Source organism: Salvelinus alpinus, chromosome 1 (genome assembly GCF_045679555.1).
Source record: "Salvelinus alpinus chromosome 1, SLU_Salpinus.1, whole genome shotgun sequence".
In the NCBI taxonomy this organism is placed as follows: Eukaryota; Metazoa; Chordata; class Actinopteri; order Salmoniformes; family Salmonidae; genus Salvelinus; species Salvelinus alpinus.
In genome coordinates, this window is record NC_092086.1 from 78,568,577 (window position 1) to 78,593,271 (window position 24,695).

General features: G+C 45.0%; 1 protein-coding gene across 7 annotated transcripts in view; it reads left to right on the plus strand.

The window, feature by feature from the left end:
* Positions 1-24,695, plus strand: part of arhgap32b (Rho GTPase activating protein 32b) — a 202,670-nt gene that overhangs the window by 141,244 nt on the left and 36,731 nt on the right. For 3 of the 7 annotated variants that reach the window (XM_071327266.1, XM_071327275.1, XM_071327312.1), the window contains 8 exons: positions 732-818; positions 7,465-7,602; positions 13,353-13,445; positions 13,902-14,024; positions 15,990-16,067; positions 19,268-19,349; positions 23,289-23,339; positions 23,924-23,998. In XM_071327266.1, the coding sequence (XP_071183367.1) occupies positions 732-818; positions 7,465-7,602; positions 13,353-13,445; positions 13,902-14,024; positions 15,990-16,067; positions 19,268-19,349; positions 23,289-23,339; positions 23,924-23,998 (727 nt within the window). Of the gene's footprint in view, positions 1-731; positions 819-7,464; positions 7,603-13,352; positions 13,446-13,901; positions 14,025-15,989; positions 16,068-17,652; positions 17,767-19,267; positions 19,350-23,288; positions 23,340-23,923; positions 23,999-24,695 lie in introns of those variants that run through there. The other 4 variants (XM_071327283.1, XM_071327292.1, XM_071327303.1 and 1 more) reach the window with 4 other exon arrangements.

Consider the following 24,695-nt stretch of genomic DNA (forward strand, 5'->3'; position numbering starts at 1 on the left):
GGGGGGGGGGGCTCAGCTGGGGACAAATCAGTCTCATCATCCCACCTTATGATTGTCCCTCCTTCCTACATGCTTTATTCTGTCAGCTCCTCTTTCATTGTTCTCTTTGTTAGCTAGCTCATCTGGGAAGGGAAGGGACTTGTAACGTTTACATTTGAGGTTCTCTCTCTCTCTTCCGCTTGCGAAGTCATAGCAAAGGGATTAGGAATTGAGTGTTAAAGTGGTTTCTTCTGTCGGGGATGATACCCGAGCTGGGTTTGTGTGACGCAAAGACAAAGTGATTTGTTCAGTGATGAGGGGGGTGGTTTTTCGGTTTTGTTTTCTACACAAAGCATCTCAGAGTACGAGTGCTGTTCTAGGATCAGATCCCAACTGTCCGTATAATCATATTCACTATAATCCAAAAGGGATAACTGATCCTGGATCAGTACTCCTACACTGAGACGGTTTGTGAATACTTGCCTCGGGCTCGGTATAACTGTCAGGGGTTGTGAGGGATGATGTTTATTTTGTTTTGGTTCTACTGAGAGACTCTCTTAGCTCTTGCTTGGAAGAAAGGGAGGGGGGAGGTTAGACAAAGGTTAAAGGGTTGTTTCAACCAAATGATCTGTTGTCATCTGACCACATCCATGCCCTTATGCCATTCGACCCAAAACCCCAAACACGAAGCACTATGTGTCTCATACTTTCTCTCTCCCTCTCTCTCCCCCCTTTCCCTCTCTGAATTCCAGCTTTCACTCGCGGATGAACAGAGCGAAGTGACACGGAATGGCTTTGAGTCCAAAGAGCTGCAGTACTTGGTCCAGATCTACTGCCAGGTATGACAGAGTAATCCCCCGGGTGCTGTGATATGCTGCAGTGTCATTCTCACTCAATCAGTGCTCTCTCATATACACTTGCACGCAAACCCACGCACAGTCACATGGAAAATTGCTGTCTTTTGAATCTTGTCACACACCAAATGATGAACGTCCAATACTGTAAATCATACCCAGCACACCCCTCTGTTAGCTAGTAACGTTACGGGATTGGCTTATTTTTCATTTTTCTGAAAACACTTTGGGTCATGATTGAAGAATCTTAGTTGCGCGAACGGTGAAGCTGGATCAACCAAACGACTCAACAGAAAGGTCAGATTGGTGATAAGGGTCTCGTGGGAAAGGAGAGTGACAGTGAAATTATGCCGTTTGGCCTTAACCACGATGTTCACATGGTGTTGAGAAGCAACAGAACACACAACTTGAAAAAGACATCTGGCATACCATCCGAATCTTCTCTTTGGCAATTGTTTCCCTCTCATCAGAGACCTAGCGAAGCAATTCAATAAAACCCATGCCCAATTTCATCGTCTATTGATCAAAATGTATTTTTTAAACGTTTAATAACTTGGGTGTTTCTCCTAAATGTAATATGTAGGACATCTCTAGGGACTTCCTAGTTAAAGGTTCACTGAAGACATGCCTTTCTTCCATTTTACTGAATTCCATTTTCTTAAGCTCACATGTGCCTTCCAGTACCCACAATTGCGCACAGGTCCCACACAACCCAGTAGCTCCGGTCTAACCCCTTCCACTGACTCACTCGATTCAGGTTTCACACATTTTCCCTCTAGATCGTATTCCATTTGCATGACCTTGGCAATGCCACGGAAAACGGGTGGCTCTGTCCTTGGAAATTCCATCTTTCCTTGGCTTGGTGTTGGAAAGGGGAGCTGAAACTGCTGCACTGTTCCATAAAAAAGGGGGGATAGGAGGGTGAACAATTGGCCCAGAGCCACCCTCTTAGTACAGAGAGCGGAGGAGAAAGAATCCAGCCTGCAGGATAGATCGCTTTAGTTCCACAGACTAGTAAGGGAACAGACAAACAAAGGAACTGACTGGAAGTCCCAGTGTCTGAAAGTGAGACAAGCTACTGTAGCACACCAAGTACTATACGGAGCCCTACAGAAATACTTCTACAGTCCTGATTCCCTCCCGGTTATTCCCTTATGGCTGCACTAGGATCAGTGGGGCTGGTCGATGCTTTGCAGTCCCAGTCACTCCAGCCCTGGCCCCAGTTCAGAGGGATCTTTCTGGGTCAAAGCAACCAAGTTTGTTTTTTTCTCCCTCGTTCTGGAACTGGGGTTTTGAGGTTTGCAATCACTCTTGTGAATTGAAAAACAAACGGTGAAGCAACTCAATGGAAAATAGGAAGACAGGAGTAGCTTTGAATGCGATGATGAGCTGAGGGCAAAGTTAATTTGGTTTGCACTTATACCACTGGTTTTGTCATCTGCATACGGCTTCTGAAGCATATTCCACCATTTTCTTGGTGGAATATAAGAGGGGATAGGAAGAGAAGAGAAAATAAAGGGTGGGAGGATAGGACAGGACTGGAGAGATGTGTAAAGGGGTGACCCACAGAAATGCAGCTTTGTCAGGTTTGTGTTGTCCTTTCAGAGATGAAGGTGGCCGGAGGCTGTAAGCCAGCCATCGGGAAGACTGCCTGGATGAGGGATAGTTACCACACACTGGGGACGTGGGCATTGGACCAGGGAGCAAGAAGAGAAAAGGGGGGACAAGACTGGCAATCGGAGATAAAACACATGGCCTGCTAAATGGGCTATAACTGGGAATGATTCTGCATTTTGATAAGCTTGCAGTGTGTCCACCTTCTGCTTGAAATTCAGTAGGTCCTTGAAATGTTGCCTTTTTTTTGCCAACCTGGAAGTGGCTATGGCTAATAGAGTTATGGATAATTATTTGTCAGCCCATAAAGGGGGACTGTTGGAAGCTTGTCTTCCAGAGCCTGCTGGAAGACAGGATACACAGTACTCTGATCTGGCAGAGCTTTCAGAAGTATTAACCCCAACTGCCACCACCACCATCCTCAACCTTTCTCCATTTCCACTCTTCCTTCTCCTCCTTTGCTCCCCACAATTAAGTTGACCCCTTTCTCAGCCCATGAGCTACATTATCCCCAGAATAAATCCTAAAAGTACCTGTTCCCGGTGCTGACCAAGGGCCTGTCCCAAATGGCACCCTGTACCCCATAGGGACGTTGCCCGAGGCTCACATCACAACTCAGCACCCTTTCATTTAGATTTCAAAAAGCCCTGGATGGCTTTGTCAATCGCCAGCCGGCCCCGATGTATTCCCCCCCAAAGATGTAATGTCTGTTAAGAGTTAACGTATGGATCTGTGTGAATTATCGAGTTCTTGTGTTGTACTCCCAAAATAGCCTCGGCGAATTGATGACTTCATAAATGGATTCCAAACGTAGCTATCCAGGCCAGCACAGTTAAAGTGTGAGTTCAGTGAGCTTCAATGGCAACATATTTAGGAGCTGTTCCATTCTGTGTGGCATGGTGCCTGTTGGATTTACTCACAATACTAATAAAACAAGTGATTACCCCACCGCATATGTTTCTGGTTTGATTAATAGCAGTACATCCAATATTATAAAATATTTTATTTTTCACTCAATGTTCTGTAGTAGATTCAGGGTATATCGTCCATTGAGGGAGATCCCTCTTTCAGCTTAAAATGGGCCCCCCTGTTGAAATTGAAGGAAATAATGTCCACCTCTCTTAATTCCACCAGATTTTTACCCCTCTTAATAATCCCAGCCATTTAGATGCATCCCCCTCTCCAATCCCTCCTCCATCCATCCATCTATCCATCCACCATCCCTTCGTCTGTTTTTTAGCACTGCCTCACATTGGCAGACTGGCGCTCTGCTTGGGGAAACTACAACCAAACCACAACCATACAAATGGCTGGTCCCTGTCCCCCAGTGGAGTGTTCTGTGGGGTGTCACCCTATCAGGCTTTTTATCCAACCCTGCTCAAACACAACTGGATCTTGATACGCCGATCTATTATCATCACAGGCATGTATATTCCCCCTCAAGCCGATACCACGACAGCTCTCAAGGAACTACACTGGACCTTGTGCAAACTGGAAACTGCGTATCCTGAGGCCGCATTTATTATCGCTTGGGACTTTAATAAAGCAAAACGCTACCCAAGTTCTATCAACACATCGCCTGTAGTACTCGCGCTTCAAAAACTCTCGACCATTGTTACTCTCCCTTCCGGGATGGCTACAAAGCGCTCCCCCCCGCCCTCCCTTCGGCAAAATCAGATCACGACTCCATTTTGCTTCTCCCTTCCTATAGGCAGAAACTCTAACAGGAATTACACATGCTAATGTCTATTCAACATTGGTCTGACCAATCAGAATTGATGCTTCAAGATTGTTTTGATCACGCGGACTGGAAAATGTTCCAGGTTGCCTCTGAGAATAACATTTACGTATACACTGACACTGTGACTGAGTTCATTAGGGAGTGTATAAGGGATGTTGTTCCCACTGTGACAATTAAAACCTATCCAAACCAAAAACTGTGGATAGATGGCAGCATTCGTGCAAAACTAAAAGTACGAACCACCACATTTAACTACAGCAAGGTGACGAATACAAACAGTCCAGTTATGCCCTCTATAAGGAAACCAAAGAGGCAAAACGTCAGTACAGATACAAATTGGAGTCGCAATTCAACGGCTCAGACATGATGTATGTGGCAGGGACTCCACACAATTACGGATTATATAGGGAAAACCGTCCGTCGCAGACACCGACGTCTTGCTCCCAGACAAGCTAAACACCTTCTTTACCCGCTTTGGGGATAACACAGTGCCACTGACACGGGCCGCTCCCGAGGACTGTGAGCTCTTGTTCTCCATGGCCATCGTGAGTAAGTTTTTAAGAGTTTTAACCCTTGCAAGGCTGCCGGCATCCCTAGCCGCATCCTCGGAACATGCGCAGACCAGCTGGTTGGAATGTTTATGGACATATTCAATCTCTCCCTATCCCAGTTTGCTGTCCCCACTTGCTTCAAGATGTCTACTATTGTTTCTGTACCCAAGAAAGTGAAGGTAACTGAACAAAATGACTAACGCCCCGTAGCACTCACTTTTGTCATCATGAAGTGCTTTGAGAGACTAGTTAAGGATCATATCACCTTTACCTTACCTGACACCCTAGACCCACTGCAATTTGCATACCGCCCCAATAGATTCACTGATTATGCAATCCCCATGGTACTGCACACTGCCCTATCCCATCTGGACAAGATGAATACCTATGTAAGATTGCTGTTCATTGAGTACAGCTCAGCCTTCAAAACCATAGTACCCTCCAAGCTCATCATGAAGCTCGGGGCCCTAGGTCTGAACCCCGCCCTGTGCAACTGGGTCCTCAACTTCCTGATGGGCCGCCCCCAGGTGATGAAGGTAGGCAACAACTCCTCCACTATGCTGATCCTCAACACAGGGGACCCACAAGGGTGTGTGCTCAGCCCCCTCCTGTACTCCCTGTTTACCCATGATTGCGTGGCGACACACGCTTCCAACTCAATCATCAAGTTTTCAGACGACAACAGTGGTAGGCCTGATTACCAACAACGACAAGACCGCTTACAGGGAAGAGGTGAGGGCCCTGGCGAAGTTGTGACAAGAAAATAACCTCTCACTCAACGTCAACAAAACGAAGGAACTGATCGTGGACTTCAGGAGACAGCAGAGGGAGTACGCTCCATTCACATCGACGGGGCCACAGTGGAGAAGGTGAAAAGCTTCAAGTTCCTTAGTCTACACATCACTGACAATCTGAAATGGTCCACCCACATAGTGTGGTATAGTAGGAGCAACAGCGCCTCTTCAACCTCAGGAAGCTGGCTTGGCCCCTAAGACCCTCACAAACCTTTACAGATGCACCATTGAGAGCACCCGGGGTCAAAAGAAGGACAAAAAGAACATCAAGGACCTGAGCCACGGCCTGTTCACTCCGCTATAATCCAGAAGGTGAGGTTGGTGCAGCCAAGCTGGGATCGAGAGACTGAAAAACAGCTTCTATCTCAAGGCCATCAGACTGTTAAATAGCCATCACTAGCCGGCCTCCACCCAGTACCCTGCCCTGAACTTAGTCACTGTCACTAGCCGGCTACCACCCGGTTACTCATCCCTGCACCTTAAATGCTGCTGCCCTATGTACATAGACATGGAACACTGGTCACTTTAATAATGGAACACTGATCATTTTAATCATGTTTATGTACTGTTTTACTGATTTCATATGTACTATAGTCAAGGCCATCCTATTTAACTTTTGCTGTACAGTACACTATTCTATCCACGTATTCTTCAATTATACTATATTTTCTATCCACATACTGTCCATAATGTCTATACATCCCATCACATATATATTTATACTCCGGACTCCGACATTGCGCATCCTAGTATTTCTATATTTCTTATTCCTTTATTTTACCTTTAGATTTGTGTGTATTGTTAGATATTACTGCACTTTTGGAGCTAGAGAAACAAGCTTTTCGCTACACCGCAATAATATCAGATTAACATATGTATGGATGCAATACAATTTGATTTGAGCAGCTGATCATTTCTTTACAATATGTTGTGTTAGAGTTGGGCTGGAGCAAAAGCCTGCATGCCCAGTAGCTCTCCTGGACTCTCCAGGAGGAGGGTTGGCCACTCTGCAACATTACAATTATAGCCAAATACTTTTTATGACTTTATAAAATAATTCCCTCATTCAATGAACCAGCGATCAAACGGCTACGGTGTGCGAGGTAGTTAACTTAAGATGTTTATCTATTTGTAAGGTTAAACTAATGTTCAGTGTTCATGAGAGATCTTGACAGCATAGGAGTTACTTATCAATTAGAATATTTTTTTTACTCTGTCAAAATTACATGGCCGGTGTTGAATAGAGGAGAATCCGAGTCAATTTTGAGCGCTTGAGAGATTGTTTTACATCCAGAGTATGCAGCATTGATTTCATCAACTGCGCGCCCGTATGCGTGTTGGCCATTTGCGGTTATACACGAGTGCCGGTGGAAAGTTATTTTAGGACATGACAATGACATTAATGTATGCTAATCAGATAACTAGTTAGAACTAGACAAACTACACTATGTTTTGAATTGGCTATCTAGGTAGTTTGTTATATATCATTATTTTACCTGCTGCGCAAATGTCGTCCCCCCCCCCACTGGAACACACGCAGGTAATGCACACACCATTACTTTTCCAGGATTTTCATTGATGACCAAAAACTATAACTGGGCAAATGTTTGATTATTGTGATTTTTGCATGATTTTTGCATGATTTTTATTTGTCCATGTAATCTGCCTGTCCAATTTATTTATTTATTTTACTTGCCCTGGCAAGCGGACAGCGTTAATGTCGAGCCCTGCCCCCTCTCTGATCCCCCTAGTAAAAGCATAAAGCTCCCCTCCTGTCACCCCGTCTCAGCGGTGGATTCTGAATTAGGGCGTGAGGGGTATCTGTTACCAGGCTAGTAAAGCAGCCAAGGGCTTATGCACCTCCCCTGTCTTTTGAAACGTTCTCTCTCCTCTCTTTCTCACTGGCCGACTCTCTTGTTTTCTCTCTGCAGGGCCGGAACTGGATTGTGAAGCGTAGCTATGAAGATTTTCGTGTCCTGGATAAGCACCTGCACCTCTGCATATATGACCGCCGCTTCTCGCAGCTGCCAGAGCTGCCTCGATTCGACAGTCTGAGTGATCGCGCCGAGGTAAGACGCCTGGTCTCAGTACAGCCGATGTGCCACACCTCCCCTCCCAACACCCCTATATCACCATTCAGATGGTCTCTCCCAGTCTCCAGTCTCCCACTTTGAATGCCGCCTCAGAGCTTATGACTGCAATATTATGCCCTTCAGGGTTATACATGATAACGGTTTAGGGTTCAAACAGAAACCAGAGGCAAAAGACAGGGCTCACTTCAGAACAGTTTTGCGACCGTTTCCTTGCTGGAGTGAATTACCAGTACAATGTCCATGCCGTTTTTGCTTGTTTTACAAACTCCTGCCTAGGTCTTTGTTGCAGTCTGATTCATGGCCTAAATGAGTGAAAGTGTCCAATTGTGCTGTTTTTAATGGTGTCTAATGGCCTGGTGTTAAGAGGGAGCCAGCTGTATAGTCTCTGTGTTTACGTGTTTAGAAAGCCTCTCCATCCCCGCTGAGCTGTGACTGGAGCTTTCGCTCTCTTACACCCCCCATCTCTCTTTTCCCCTCCCTCTCTCTACCCCCCTCCCTCTCTCTACCCCCCCTCTCCTTTCCCCTCCCTCTTTCCCCCCTCCCTCTCTTTCCCCCGTCCCTCTCTCTTTCCCCTCCCTCTCTCTACCCCCCATCTCTCTCTTCCACTCCCTCTCTACCCCCCCTCTCCTTTCCCCTCCCTCTTTCCCCCCTCCCTCTTTCCCCCCGTCCCTCTCTCTTTCCCCTCCCTCTCTCTACCCCCCATCTCTCTCTTCCCCTCCCTCTCTACCCTCCCTCTCCTTCCCCTCTCTCTTTCCCCTCCCTCCCTCTCGCACACACACTCACTCTTTACAGTAGTTTTCACAACGAAAGCTCACTTGAACTGTGGCATATTTTCACAACTAAACCGATGTCCTTTGAAGTTTGGAGTGGCTGTTAATGCCTACCTTTTATGATCCTTCAGTCCATGGGAGAAAAAGGCCCTGATACTCTCTCTCCCTCCTAAATAGAGACTCCCACGAAGGTAGGCTGACTAGGCACACCACTTTATGTTTGCATCCCAAATGGCACCCTATTCCCTTCATAGTGCACTACTTTCGACCAGAGCTCTTTTGGCCGTTCTCAAAAGTAGTACACTATAAAGGGGGCCATTTGGGATGCAGGTCCTCCAGTCCCCAGTGTAATGGGAAACACTGGGAGGCCCGGGCGGCATGTTGACTAATCACAGGAGGTCAAATTACTACGCCCACAATGAAAGCATGGGTCCTTCAGTAGTGGAATGTTCAGCACTAAACATGACTGGTACAACAGGTTATTAGGGTTTTCACAAAACAAGGCTGAGGAAATAGGCCTACCTCAGTCGTGATTGGTTGAACATGATGTCGGACCTTTCGGTTTAATCTGTGTCTGCGGCTGCTGGGACAAATAATAGCGGAGAGTGAGCGTCTAGTAATTTCAGGCAGCCCAGCTTTACAAATAGTTTTTCGGGAGGCTGCGTGCTCAAGCTGTCATTGTTTGATTGTAGCTTTCAGGCATTTAAGACAAAGAGGTTCTTACAGGATGAATTGTTGTACGGGAAAATTGGCTTCAATTTAAATGTCACTAACAGTATTGTCGTGGGGCTGATTTGCCGTTCCCTCAGTTTGGTACCTAACTACTGCAGTTATTTGGATAGTCTTAGCCTAACTAGTATGTTAACCATCATATTGCCTGCTCATTACAATACACAATAGCCACTGTTCTGTAGGCCAGTACATGGAGCTCTAAATTGCCTGGTCGAAATGAGTTGACATTAGCTCACACAATGTCTTCCATGACTCATTAAGTCTAAGACCTGAAAAGAGTTGGTCCGAATATTCTGCGAAATCAGGAGACTTACTGCTAATCAACTAATCCGTCTCCCTATTGATTCCGTTAGCCAGCCAGTCCCCCCCGTCCCTTTAAGGCCTCCATGTTGTGCTTGGCTTTACTCTTGTTTTTACCCTGTGTTCTCTAGTCTTTGTCTTTCTGGAGAGCCTTGGCCCTCTTTTGGTCTGTGTTTGCTTGGCCATGTTGACACTCAAGGAAGGAGGACTAAGGAGAGACACTGGCGGCGGCGCAAATGGTACCATATTCCCTACATAGTGCGACACTTTTAATCAGAGCCCTGGTCAAAAGTAGTGCACTGTATGAGGACTAGGGTGCCATTTGGAGGGTGCCTACACACTGTCTGGCACACACAGGGGAAGGCTCACTCTTGGATTAGTGCGCTGAATAGGACAAGTCTTGTGGGAAGCGCCAGGGTATTCATCACCAACAGTAACCAACAACTGCAGCACAACAAGGAAAGCATCCATGTCATCAGAGAAAAGCTTTCCTTACCCACCCTTGCTTATTATAGCCCAGACCAGACCGTGCATGGCCTTCCTTCTCTGCTGCTCTGCAAAGCAAGCCCTCTATACAGAAGCCTACTTACCCTCCAAATCAAGTGCTTAGTATTGGAACACTGTTGGCACTCGTTTCATTTCTTGAAAGTCTGGGGCTTTCTTTTTGTCTTAGGCCAACCCGTTTTTATCATTTAGGCATAAAGTGGTGTCGGCTTCAACGTTCTGTACTCTCCCTCCCTGCAACGTTTGACGGATGAGGGTTGTTTAGGGAAATGTTTGATTTATCCTGAGATCCGTTTAAATGTTGTCAGCTTCGTCTTCATTGAGCTCCCTCAAGGTGACATACGACCTTTATGAAATATTTTGGATGGATCTGATCATTTAACCATTGTTTGGACTGGTTAGTGCCACAGTGAAGTCTCAAATAAAAAACAAACATCCTTCTTTTTTTTTACCCGGGCATGCTTTGTCATTTACACATCTTATTATCTTCCACATATATATCTTCCACATATCTTCACCGGTTCCTCTTGGCCAGATTTGTCCTGGCTGTGGGTTAAGTTGGGGTTAATCTGGTTATACAAGTTTACATTTATGTTGTACTGTTGGTGCCACATCTTGTGGAAAGAAAACAAAGGCTCAGAGGCTGTGGTACTTTTAAAACCAGGGCTAAGGTGGCAGTGTCATGTACATGTCGTCGGCTTGTGCCCCATTAGGCCCCTTCCTCTGGGCTACAACACTCGGCCTCTGTGGGTGTGTTGGGCGGCCCTGGCCTGATTGGGTTCGCATGGTGCCAGCTCATGTACTGGAATCGATGTGGCAGGCAGCGGCCTAGAACCTCCCGGAGAGAAAGAGAGAGGGTCATGAGAGAGCCACACGTCTGGCCCCGTGCCCACCACTTCAATGGTCTCTGCTCTTCTCTAACCTCTTCTCCCTTCTCTAATTTCTCTTCTCCTATAATCTCTCTCTCTATCCCTTCCTCTTCTCTAACCTCTTCTGTCCTCCCCTAACCTCTCATTTCCTCTGCTCTGCTTTCCTATCAGCTCACCTCTCCTTTCTCATCTCCTCTTTCCTTTCCTCTAACCTCTGTTAGGCCTCGCCTCTCTTTGGGCTCAGTTCTCTAACCTCTCCTGTCCTCTAACCTTTCCTCTCTCCTCTTCCCTTATTTAACCTCTCTCTCCTCTTCCCTTATTTAACCTCTCTCTCCTCTTCCCTTATTTAACCTCTCTCTCCTCTTCCCTTATTTAACCTCTCTCTCCTCTTCCCTTATTTAACCTCTCTCTCCTCTTCCCTTATTTAACCTCTCTCTCCTCTTCTCTTATTTAATCTCTCTCTCCTCTTCCCTTATTTAACCTCTCTCCTCTTCCCTTATTTAACCTCTCTCCCCTCTTCCCTTATTTAACCTCTCTCCCCGTATTTAACCTCTCTCTCCTCTTCCCTTATTTAACCTCTCTCTTCCCTTATTTAACCTCTCTCTTCCCTTATTTAACCTCTCCTCTTCCCTTATTTAACCTCTCTCTTCCCTTATTTAACCTCTCTCCCCTCTTCCCTTATTTAACCTCTCTCTCCTCTTCCCTTATTTAACCTCTCTCTTCCCTTATTTAACCCCTCTCTTCCCTTATTTAACCTCTCTCTCCTCTTCCCTTATTTAATCTCCCTCTCCTCTTCCCTTATGTAACCTCTCTCTCCTCTTCCCTTATTTAACCTCTCTCTCCTCTTCCCTTATTTAACCTCTCTCCCCTCTTCCCTTATTTAACCTCTCTCCCCTTATTTAACCTCTCTCTCTTCCCTTATTTAACATCTCTCTCCTCTTCCCTTATTTAACCTCTCTCTCCTCTTCCCTTATTTAACCTCTCGCTCTCTCTCCTCTTTGTCTCCTCTAATTGGCCTCCAGTGGAGTGTTTGATTCCCTCTGCTAGGCGCTCACCAGTCAATCTTTCCTTTTGCCCTTTCTCTCTCTCATGCCATTTTTTCCCTTGTCTCTATTTGGCTCTCTATCTCTCTCGCTCTCTCACTTCAGTTCTCTCTGTAGTCATCACAGACGGTAGTCCCTCTTGAGATTCTTTAACTTGATCTAACGATGTCTTTTGATGATGACAGAGACACTGTATCTCACTCACATAATGTTTTCACACTGTCTCTCTATTCTTCTATTGTCCTAGCCTTTATAGAATATGGAACATGAAGGACCGCCACAAACCTATGAAATCTCCTGGCCTTCTGTTGTGCATTACTCAAGAAGTGGCCTCAAAAATATAGAAACAACCTTCATTTCAGTATCATTAGGATCGACTGCATTATGAGCTCTGTCAATCATGTCATTCTGGCTCATGCTCATTGAAATGTGTTTATCCTGCCTGAGAGCAGCTGAAGTGTTTTGGAGCGTCCATTATGCCTCTAAAGTACTGTGGTACCCTCCTACAGTACTAGATGTGCTGACACACTCATTGAGCTCGCACACTTTCCAATTTTCTCGAACACAAATGATTTGACTCGTCCTCTCTCCTTACTCTCTCTCGCTCACTCTCTCACACACACACACACACACACTTTTGTGTGTTTACTGCTTCCTGTCCAGAAGTAGTACATAACCTTGGTGAAAGGAACACACAATTACAGTAAATCCTAAAAACAGCCGTCCCTCAATGACAACTAGCTTGTGAAGCACACAGACTAAAAGCCATTTCTCTGACTGCCGCCTCACACTGAAACAAATTTGTAGGACTGTGAGTAGAGTAGTCATTGGCAGACCACGGGCAATTCAGTTTTGCATATGGCATTTAATGTGTGTATATATTTTAGTAGTGCAAGCGAAAAAAGGCATCGCACAAAACAAATATTTGTGTTCCGCTGACATCAACTGTATTACCATGGGTCCCCTGAAAATCATTTGCCCTGCTTAAAAACGAGAGTGCTTCTTGTTTTTGATTGGGTGCAGATGTAAACGCACTTAGCAGCCTCATTGGGTTGAGTTAAATTGAAACTGTATACTCCCTTGGTGGTAGGCAGATACGCAACCAGAGTTGATTTCTTTCGTTAATGGCCTCTTGATTGGATATATTTCCCTGAAGAGTCTGCCAGCCTGACGGCCATGACAATACCGATGATAATTCCGCTTAAAGTATAACCTTTTGTTATTTAGTTTGTTTGTGTATATCCAGTTAGGAGGCCACGATCTGATTTAGGATCAGCTCTACTTAGCAAGTATAGCCTAATGCCAGCCTCACCCATCATGTACACAACAACCACGCTGTCTCTGGATCAGTTGTAAAGACCACGCAAAGTGGCCACACAGGATTCTCATACACTACCTATAGGTGTAGGTCAATCGACACCACTCTGTGGAACTACAGTGACAGAAGGGTTTTGTGTGGTTTTATATAGGTGTTTTACACATGGTCTGTTTCTGGTTTCCTCTCACAGGCAGTTTCCCAGATGCTGATGGCTTACCTCTCCCGCCTCACAGCTATCGCTGACAACAAGATCAACTGTGGGCCTGCCCTCACATGGATGGAGGTGAGCTTCTGTCTGGGTTTATGTCTGTCTGTCTATCAATCTCCCACTCTACACAAATACACCACACACATAAAACATAGTTTCCCATTTTCTCTCTCTCTTGAATACATCTGCTTACTGCTCTTCTTTCCTTACTCACTTATTTATATATATGTGTATAATTAAACCTTTATTTAACTAGGCAAGTCAGTTCAGAACAAATTCTTATTTACAATGACGGCCTACCCCGGCCAAACCCGGACGACGCTGGGCCAATTGTGCGCCTCCCTATGGGACTCCCAATCACAGCCGGATCTGATACAGCCTGGATTCGAACCAGGGACTGTAGTGATGCCTCTTGTACTGAGATGCAGGGCCTTACACACACTAGAATCGTAACTCACCAACCCAGTGTAACCTGTCTACATTGACAGACAGTAAATATGACACTACCTTGACTGTGTGTGTGTTTTCCAGGTTGATAACAAAGGCAATCACTTACTGGTCCACGAGGAGTCCTCCATCAACGTGCCCGCCATCGCCGCCGCCCATGTCATCAAACGCTACATCGCCCAGGCCGCCGACGAGCTCTCCTTCGAGGTGACAGGGAGAGTTGACACACATTTAAACACATTTGCACATGCATGCACACACACTCACATGGACATACAGTACATTCCGGAAAGTATTTAGACCCCTTGACTTTTTCTACATTTTGTTACATTACAGCCTTATTCTAAAATAGTTTTTTTTCCCCCCTCATCAATTTACACACATAATGACAAAGCAAAAACAGGTTTGTAGAAATGTTTGCAAATCTATAAAAAAAAATGAAATATCGTATTTACTTAAGTATTCAGACCCTTTACTCAGTATTTTGTTGAAGCACTTTGGAAGTTTAATGCCTTGAGTCTTATTGGGTATGATGCTACAAGCTTGGCACACCTTTATTCGGGGAGTTTCTCCCATTCTTCTCTGCAGATCCTCTCGAGCTCTGTCAGGTTGGATGGGGAGCGTTGCTGCACAGCTATTTTCAGGGCTCTCCAGAGATGTTCGATCGGGTTCAAGTCCGGGCTCTGGTTGGGACATTCAGAGACTTGTCCCGAAGCCACTCCTCCGTTGTCTTGGCTGTGTGCTTTGGGTCGTTTTCCTGTTGGAAGGTGAACCTTCGCACCAGTTTCATCAAGGATCTCTCTCTACTTTGCTCCATTCAACTTCCCCTCGATCCTGACTAGTCTCCCAGTCCCTGCCACTGAAACACTTCCCCACAGCATGACGCTGCCACCACCATGCTTCGCCGTAGGAATGGTGCCAGGTTTCCTCCAGACGTGACGCTTGGAATTCAGGCCAAAAAGTTAAATCTTGTTTTTATCAGACCAGAAAATCTTTTATCATGGTCTTAGTCCTGTAGGTGCCCTGTCATGTGCCTTTTACTGAGGAGTGGCCTCCGTCTGGCCACTCTAGCATAAAGGCCTGATTGGTGGGGTGTTGCAGAGATTGTTGTCCTTCTGGAAGGTTCTCCCATCTCCACAGAGGATCTCTGGAGCTCTGTCAGAGTGACCATCTGGTTCTTGGTCACCTCGCTGACCAAGGCCCTTCTCACCTGATTGGTCAGTTTGGCCATGCAGTCAGCTCTAGGAATAGTCTTGGTGATTTCAAACTTCTTCAATTTAAGAATGATGTCTTGTGGTCTTGTGGACCTTCAATGTTGCATACATTTTTTGGTACCCTTCCCCAGATCTGTGCCTTCGCACAATTCTGTGTCAGAGTTCTACGGACAATTCCTTTTACCTCATGGCTTGGTTTTTGCTCTGACATGCCCTGTCATCTGTGGGACCTTATGTAGTTGTACCATCAATTGATTTGACCACAGGTGGACTCCAAGTTGTAGAAACATCTCAAGGATGATCAATGGAAACAGGATGCACCTGAGCTCAATTTCGAGTCCGATAGCAAAGGGTCTAAGTACTTATGTAAATACGTTATTTCTGGATTTAAAAAATAAATAAATTAGCAAACATTTTGCCTTGACATTATGGGGTATTGTGTGTAGATTGGTGAGGGAATTTATTTTTTTATTCAATTTTAGAATAAGGCTGTAACATAACAAAATGTGGAAAAAGTCAAGGGGTCTGAATACTTTCCGAATAAACGGAGATGTCATGGATGAATGGATGTGTTTGTATGCGGTAATAAATAATCGTATGTATTTTATGAGAACGTTTCTCTCTGCTGTATGGACGCCACGACAGGTTATCTGCATCATATTTACTCTTATATAGACGCCTCAATACATTCCGTGGTTCCTCGGGTGTTGTTTCTCCATTTCTCTTTTCATACACTACATCTGATTCTACATCTAATTATTATGTAGAAATACATTCTGATGCAGTCAGTGGTTCCCAAACTTTTCTTAGCAAGGGACCCCTAATAATATCCCCTCTGTAGTATGGGTTAGTTAGTATGTAGTTTCCCCTCAAATGTATTCACAGCATGACTTGATCCAGCTATCCTGCTTTCTTCTCTCTTCCCCTTTCCCTTTCTCCTCTCTCTCTCCCCTGACAGGTTGGGGACATCGTGTCTGTTATTGACATGCCCCCCAAAGAGGACACCACATGGTGGAGGGGCAAGCACGGCTTTCAGGTTGGTGGCCCAGAAGCGCGCGCGCACACACACACACACACACACACACACACACACACACACACACACACACACACACACACACACACACACACTGTGTTGCAGTCTAGAATCTGGGGTTGATAAGTTGCATACAGATGGCTTGGCATCCACATCTACTGATCTACGATAGACTCCACAAGGACAGGATTTCAATTGTGCTTTTCTCATTTGGTTCACATTTGGTTTGGCTGTTTAGCAAATTTTACTCAGTATTGGCTCATATTGTTCATTTGGGTGAAACATTTATCTTGTCAGTTAATACATACATACAAAATGCGTACAAAATAAGTGGTTGTTCTCGATCGGGATGTGATTGTATTAGCTTAGCTAAGTTTTCCAGTATTCCATTTAAAGTGAACAATAGTCTTTCTTTGAGCCCAATGAAGCCCAGTTTTGTGTGTCTGTTGATCCAGTCCAGCTGAACTTCCTGTGCCCTTCGCATTGAACCGCGGCAGTGTTCTGGTCATAGCTTACCCTTCGCATTGAACCGCGGCAGTGTTCTGGTCATAGCTTACCCTTCGCATTGAACCGCAGCAGTGTTCTGGTCATCGCTCACCCTTAGCATTGAACCGCGGCAGTGTTCTGGTCATAGCTTACCCTTCGCATTGAACCGCGGCAGTGTTCTGGTCATCGCTTACCCTTAGCATTGAACCGCGGCAGTGTTCTGGTCATCGCTTACCCTTAGCATTGAACCGCGGCAGTGTTCTGGTCATAGCTTACCCTTAGCATTGAACCGCGGCAGTGTTCTGGTCATAGCTTACCCTTAGCATTGAACCGCGGCAGTGTTCTGGTCACAGCTTACCCTTAGCATTGAACCGCGGCAGTGTTCTGGTCACAGCTTACCCTTAGCATTGAACCGCGGCAGTGTTCTGGTCATAGCTTACCCTTAGCATTGAACCGCGGCAGTGTTCTGGTCATAGCTTACCCTTAGCATTGAACCGCGGCAGTATTCTGGTCATAGCTTACCCTTAGCATTGCCTCCTGCGAGCTTGGCTCTCCGCTCGCTGCCCCCCCAGGGATTCAGGCCAGCTGGGAGGGCAGCCATGTTGGACGGGGCTTCACAACATGTTATTGAACGCAGGGGTGATCGGGAACTGTTGGGTTTGTTGTACTGTAGCTGTGTATATACTGAGTTGACAGAGGAGAGTAGCTTGTTTGTTTGGTTTTGGTATATCGAACAGAGTAAGGTTCCTTTGTTTTGTTAAAGATATTATCTCTCAAATTTTTCTATAATTTAACTCATGGCACTCATTCCTAGGAAGAATTGTCTCATACACACATGTCTTCAACAAAGATGTCATAAATATGTTATTACACAGTGTTGGTCCTTGAAACCAATCTGGATATTGGCGAAAACAACACTGTGTTTGTTACTACTAGATATTGAAACGTTGATTGGATGGTATGTCTATTAGCACAAAGCAGATGTCCATGTCCTCCCTCCTATCGCCACCGGAGGTCAGTCAGTCACCCTAGAGGCAGTCCGAGTCCGTCTGTGACTGGAGGTGGATAGGCAGCTGACATCTGTCTTTATTTACCAGCCTGACTGCAGAGCCTCATAGAAAGAGCGGCTGAGAGAGAGAGATAAAGGGAGGGAAGGAGAGAAAAGGCTGGAGGAGCAACAGAGAGGGAGAGAGCAAATCCAACCATGGAAAGGGTGAGCTGCATTTGATGAATGCTCAGCCATGAGTCAACTCTTTCTATAGTATAGTTCTGTTTGTCAGTCACGGGACAGCTGGACCTTGGATCCCTATGATGGTCACATTCAACCTTCAACCCCTTTATCAGTCACATTACTACAAGATGGAGGCAGTTTATGTTGCAAAGCGTGCAGGTTATGTACTCCTCAGCTAATAGAAACACTTTGACAGTGTATTAGTGTAGTCTGGGTCTCTATGTTAGGAATCGCACAAGTCAAGATGTGTTCCTCAGTGGACTAGATGATTAGTTGATAATAGCGGAATGGTTTTGTCATGCTGCTCTACTGGGAATGGCTTTGTTTTAGCAGTTTCCCCCGTCTTCATTAAAGCACGGTAAAATATTTATACCTAGTCTTCCTCCAAGCCCCTTAAGTGAAACCTGGAGATCTTCTATTATAAAAAATGTATTTCTTAACACACAGTTTAACCTGAAGGCATCTTATGTCTATTTTGTATTGGTAGAATTAGTTGTGTTAGATCAGAAATGAATTGTTTTACACATGGTTATTGTTAATTCGTAAATACATTTGAAGATTACTTTTAACATCTGTGTTCAATAAGGATATCTTGCTTTCTGGTTGACTGGAGATTTGAAACGATCACAGTCTGTTCCTGATCGTTCTTCTGATATAAAACATTTGGGGTATACACACGTGCACGCAGACAAACACACATATCCACCCCACCGGGGTTTACCTCCGCATCAGGTGGCACTGACAACTCCTAAATACCATAGCGTGGGCAGCTATTCAGCCACATGATCTTGACTGAACACTGCAACGAGCACAGCACAGTGCCAAATAGTATCCTCGGGTCAAAGTACGCCCCGCGCTGATCGTGCACCAACCTTTTAGTACATGTTTATACCAACTGCCTATGGACTCGTTAATACATAGAGAGGTCTCCAACAAAATACCCGGAACACAGTGGTGAAATGTTGATATTAACCGCACAACATTGAAGAAGGGCCTTCTTAAGTGGATGAAGCTTGTTTATCAGTCTTTAATGGTAATGCGCTCTTCACTCTCTCTCTCTCTCTCTCTCTCTCACACACACACACACACACACACACACACACACACACACACACACACACACACACACACACACACACACACACGGTTACTGATCCTCTCTGCTCACTCTCGCTCTTGCTCTCTCTCACACACACACACACACACACACACACACACACACACACACACACACACACACACACACACACACGGTTACTGATCCTCTCTGCTTACTCTCGCTCTCTCACACTAACACACACACACGGTTACTGATCCTCTCTGCTTACTCTCGCTCTCTCACACTAACACACACACACACACACGGTTACTGATCCTCTCTGCTTACTCTCGCTCTCTCACACACACACACACGGTTACTGATCCTCTCTGCTTACTCTCGCACTCTCTCTCTCTCTAATAGTATTGTGTGTCCTCTCCCCAGGTTGGCTTCTTTCCCAGTGAGTGTGTGGAGCTGATAAACGACAAGGTGCCGCAGTCCGTCACCAACTCGGTGCCAAAACCAGGTACCGTACCTCCTCTCCAACAACCACAGTGAGGTGTCCTTGAATCTCCTAACGGTCGTTCCCACTGGGTGCTATGTTGTTTTGAGTGGTGTGTAGAAAAAGTATAAAGTACGGCTTATCAAAAAATGTGCGGTTGTTGTGGCTTTGACATTATTAACTATGAACGACTAACTAGATATCTCTATTTCTGCTAGCAGGAAGCAATTGGTTATAGAAAATGTGTACCGTGTATATCAGTGTGATAAGGTATGATAATGTCTGGTGAGATTGGGGGTGGGGGGGATTCCCAACAAGGATCTCATCTGGAAGTGTGTGGTGTGATGTGGTGGATGGGATTTATGGTATGTCGTGGTGACTAAACTGCAGCAGGTGCTAGTGCCACTCTGTGGAGGAGTAAGGGTAATGCTCTACACAAGTGTCTCTGTCTCAGGCCAGCTGAGGCTAAAGCACCTAGCATTCCACCTGGAAGGTTTAGTGACAGCATAAGAGACTTGTGAGACTTGTGTATTCAACACAACACTAGACTGCAAAAGAAAAACATACAGTGCTTTCGGAAAGTGTTCGGACTCCTTGACTTTTTCCACATTTTGTTACGTTACAGCCTTATTCTAAAATGTATAAAATTATTATTTATTCTCATCAATCTACACGTTACATCATAATGACAAATCGAAAACAGGTTTTTTGAAATGTTTGCAAATGTATAAATAAAATTAAAAAAACAGGTACCTTATTTACATACAGTACAAGTCAAAGGTTTGGACACACCTACTCATTCAAGGGTTTTTCTTTATTTGTATTATTTTCTACAGTGTAGAATAATAGTGAAGACATTAAAACTATGAAATAACACATATGGAATCATGTAGTAACCAAAAACGTGTTCAACAAATCAATATATTTTCTATTTTGGATTCTTCAAAGTAACCACCCTTTGCCTTGATGACAGCTTTGCACACTCTTGGCATTCTCTTTATCAGCTTCACTTGGAATGCTTTTCCAACAGTCTTGAAGGAGTCCCCACATATGCTGAGCACTTGTTGGCTGCTTTTCCTTCACTCTGTGGTCCAACTCATCCCAAACCATCTCAATTGGGTTGAGGTCGGGGGATTGTGCAGGCCAGGTCATCTAATGCAGCACTCCATCCCTCTCGTTCTTGGTCAAGTAGCCCTTACACAGCCTGGAGGTGTTTTGGGTCATTGTCCTGTTGAAAAACAAATGATAATCCCACTAAGCGCAAACCAGATGCGATAGCGTAGCGCTGTAGAAAGCTGTGGTAGCCATGCCTGTTAAGTGTGCCTTGAATTCAGTCAGCTTGCAGTCAGCTTGCAAGCCGAAGAACACAATCCCAACCATGAAGCACGGGGGTGGCAGCATCATGTTGTGGGGGTGCTTTGCTGCAGGAGGGACTGGTGCACTTCACAAACTAGATGGCATCATGAGGGAGGAAAAGTATGTGGATATATTGACGCAACATCTCAAGACATCAGTCAGGAAGTTAAAGCTTGGTCGCAAATGGGTCTTCTAAATGGACAATGACCCCAAGCATACTTCCAAAGTTGTGGCAAAATGGCTTAAGGACAACAAAGTCAAGGTATTGGAGTGGCCATCACAAAGCCCTGACCTCAATCCCATAGAAAATGTGTGGGCAGAACTGTAAAAGCAAAAACAAAGCCATGAGGTCGACGAAATTGTCTGCAGAGCTCCGACAAAGGATTGTGTCGAGGCACAGATCTGGGGAAGGGCACCAAAACATTTCTGCAGCATTGAAGGTCCCCAAGAACACAGTGGCCTCCATCGTTGTTAAATGGAAGAAGTTTAACCACCAAAACACTTCCTAGAGCTGGCCGCCTGGCCAAACTGAGCAATCGGATAGATGGGCCTTGGTCAGGGTGGTGACCAAGAACCTGATGGTCACTCTGACAGAGCTCCAGAGTTCCTCTGTTGAGGTTTGAGAAACTTCCAGAAGGACAACCATCTCTGCAGCACTCCACCAATCAGGCCTTTATGGTAGTGGCCAGACGGAAGCCACTCCTCAGTAAAAGGCACATGACAACCTACTTTGAGTTTGCCAAAAGGCACCTAATGGACTCTTAGAACATGAGAAACAAGATGCTCTGGTCTTATGAAACCAAGATTGAGCTCTTTGACCTGAATGTCAAGTGTCACATCTGGAGGAAACCAGTCATCTGTCATCACCTGGCCAATGCCATCTCTACGGCGAAGCATGGTGTAGGCAGCATCATGCTGTGTGGATGTTTTTCAGCGGCAGGGACTGGGAGACTAGTCAGGATCGAGGCAAAGATGAACGGCGCAAAGTACAAAAAGATCCTTGATGAAAACTTGCTCCGGAGTGCTCAGGACCTCAGACAATTTAATACATTTTAGAATAAGGCTGTAAAATAATAAAATGTGGAAAAAGTGAAGGGGTCTGAATAGTTTCCAAATGCACTGTAACACCTAGATCATTATATTGATATCTTTGCTTGAATGTGAAGTTACCGTATTACTATGTGTCCAATGAAAATTCCACTCCTGCAAAATTTCACAACATGATAAATGAATCCATAGTTATCACGCTCTTGAATAACCACTTAAACTCACGTCTCATGTCTCTGTTTGCACAATTTCAATACTAATCCAATGCAAACACGTATTGCTGATCTATAGCTAGCCAAAACAAACATAGGCCACCTCAGTGCCCAAAAACAAACACAGCCATTCAACACACGAGTGTAGCAAAAAGCCCTATTACATTCAGAAAGTACAGCCACAACATTCCGTATAATGTGTAATAGAAATAGAAATTCTGTCATGTTTGTACTGACACTCTCTAACACGGGTAATGCTCTTAGATGGATCGTGAAATGTTTTTGTTTTTCTTATTTTTGTCATGTCCCTGCCCATCTTCCGAAAACATCTGAAACCCTACCTCTTCAAAGAATATCTTAAATAATACATCCGTCTTACACCCCTTGTCTTTTCGTACGAGCACTGGCTTTGCTGAGAACTTGTTAATTGAGGACAAGTGTACTGACTATGACTGTGATATTTGGTTGTCTCACCTAGTGCATTCATATTACAATAACTAACTGTAAGGCTCTCTGGATAGAAGCGTCTGCTAAATTACTAAAATGTAAATGCAATGTTTTGGAATGACCAAACTGCCAAGCCCTTTCCATGGCATCATGTCCTATTCCTATCCTATATCCTGAAATGGTATCCTATTCCCTATATAAAATGACCTACTTTTGGCCAAAGCTTCATTAGCTCTGGCCCAAAGTAGTGCCTTATGGGGAATAAGGTACCATTTGGGACAGAGCCCCATGTACTCTCTTGCACAGCTAAAGGCATGTTTAGCCTAATTTATAGCAGCCTTGAAAAATCCCTTTCAATCCAAGGGGTGAATCACCCAATGACTGTGTCAGAATCATCTCAGTTGCTTTGGGGTGGGCGGCCGGGTAGGAGCTGAACCATGCAAGGCCTGCTGGGAATGATATCAAGGCAGAGGGAACAGGGAAGTGATGACATGGCAAAAAAAAAGACAAACCCCACAAGTTCTGCAATGAGGAATAGCAACATCATCATAACTATGCAGTCAGGTTTTGTTAGGGGTTAAGGCCCAATGTTAAATGGCACACAGAAGTTAAAGCCAATGTTTCCCAGCATATTGTCAATATGAAAAGAATGCATCAAGTCATACTGTCACACAGAGTGTCCTGAATGCACACAAAGAAAGCACACTGTGGAAATTAGTCATGTTTGCTTGCCAAACCCTTTTGCTTTTAGGTGATCTCCTCTCTTTGGGCTGCCATGTTGTTCACAAACCTGACCATTTGCACGTCGTTTTTTTTTTGCATGGCTTCACTCTGCTCAACAAATGTTTTAATCTTGTTGTTTATTTCACTGTCATCCCCTCTGTCCCCCACCACACCTCAGCATCCCCCTGCTCGGGTCTGCGGCCTGCCTCCTGGAGTCTCTTCCCACCCTGTGCGTGCTGGTATACACCCCCCTCTCCCCCTCACTCACACAGGCCCCGTTCAAGGCATCCTTCCTTCTTTCCTTCCTTGATGTAGTCAATGATTTTTTTTAAATTACGGGACAGGTAAAAGCCATGTGATGGAGCCATTGCAATCCCCTCTCCAATTATGTCTAATCAGTGATTAGAGAAAGGGAGGAAGGATGTACTTTTAAATCATTTGAACACGACCACACACTTTTCTTCCCTACATTGTTTCCTCCTTTCACACCTGGTTGTCAAATTTAATTTGTTCATTACAACACTTAATCCTACTTTTTACTGCCTGACACCAATTTTGACAGTAAAAGTGATTTGATTTGCTGCCATTTCTTTCAATGACACTTCTACAAAGTTTAAGTATTCACTGTCCAATTATGTATTATGAAAGTGTCAGACGCCAAGCTATCTGACTGAGTGACAGTCTCAAAACAGAAAAAAAAACTGTTGTTCCTGCCATGCTCCTCCTCTAAACAGAACCATTCTCTCCCTCTCCGTTCCCCCTGCTCCTACCCTCCTCTCCTTCCTGTCCATCCGTCTGTGCACCTGCATGCAGATTTGGAGATGGAGAGTGTAAAGCAGGACAGTGCATGGGTGGCCGACCCATTAAACCACTACAGCCTGAGCTCAGGTAGACCCGTGTATCCATCCATACATGTGCCATAACCACCCCAGAGCTAACCCCCTACTAACGCACACGACACGCCACTGGGGCTCTCTGTCGGTCTGCCTGTTCACAAAGTCTTTACAATACCAATGCACTAGGACCAGAGTCCTTGGTTAATTATTAGTTAGTTACTCATCATTCTTAGTGCACTCTATGATGTAAAAAATATACTTCAGGAGCCTTCTCTTGGTGCGTGGGGACTCACTTGAACTGCTAAATCCACTCACTCTCTAACCTGAACACTTGTCGGAGTGAAACGTATCCACCTTTCTCAGATTCACATGCACTAGACTTGATTAGCTGATCACTAGATTTTTTCCCAATGAATGTGTTGCTTTGTTATTTAACCTTTTCATTTCAGGTTTATCAGGATTTATTTTTTAACTGTTCTCTGTATATGTAATTGAATGGACTGAAAAGATGATCATGCTGCTTTTTTCTTCAGACCTCTTGAATTGTCCCCCTATCTGTTTCCCAGTCAGCTGTAGTTGTCTACTCTGTTTGGTTTCACTTGAAAGACCTTCGGCTGTGGCTGGGGTCTAGACTGTTTTGATTTATTCAAGTCTCCTCTTTAAAGTGGGGGCTATATACAATTATCCTTTGGAGCATTAAGCATTGTCCTACAACAGCAAGAAGCACAGTCTTCTCTATGGTGACTGAA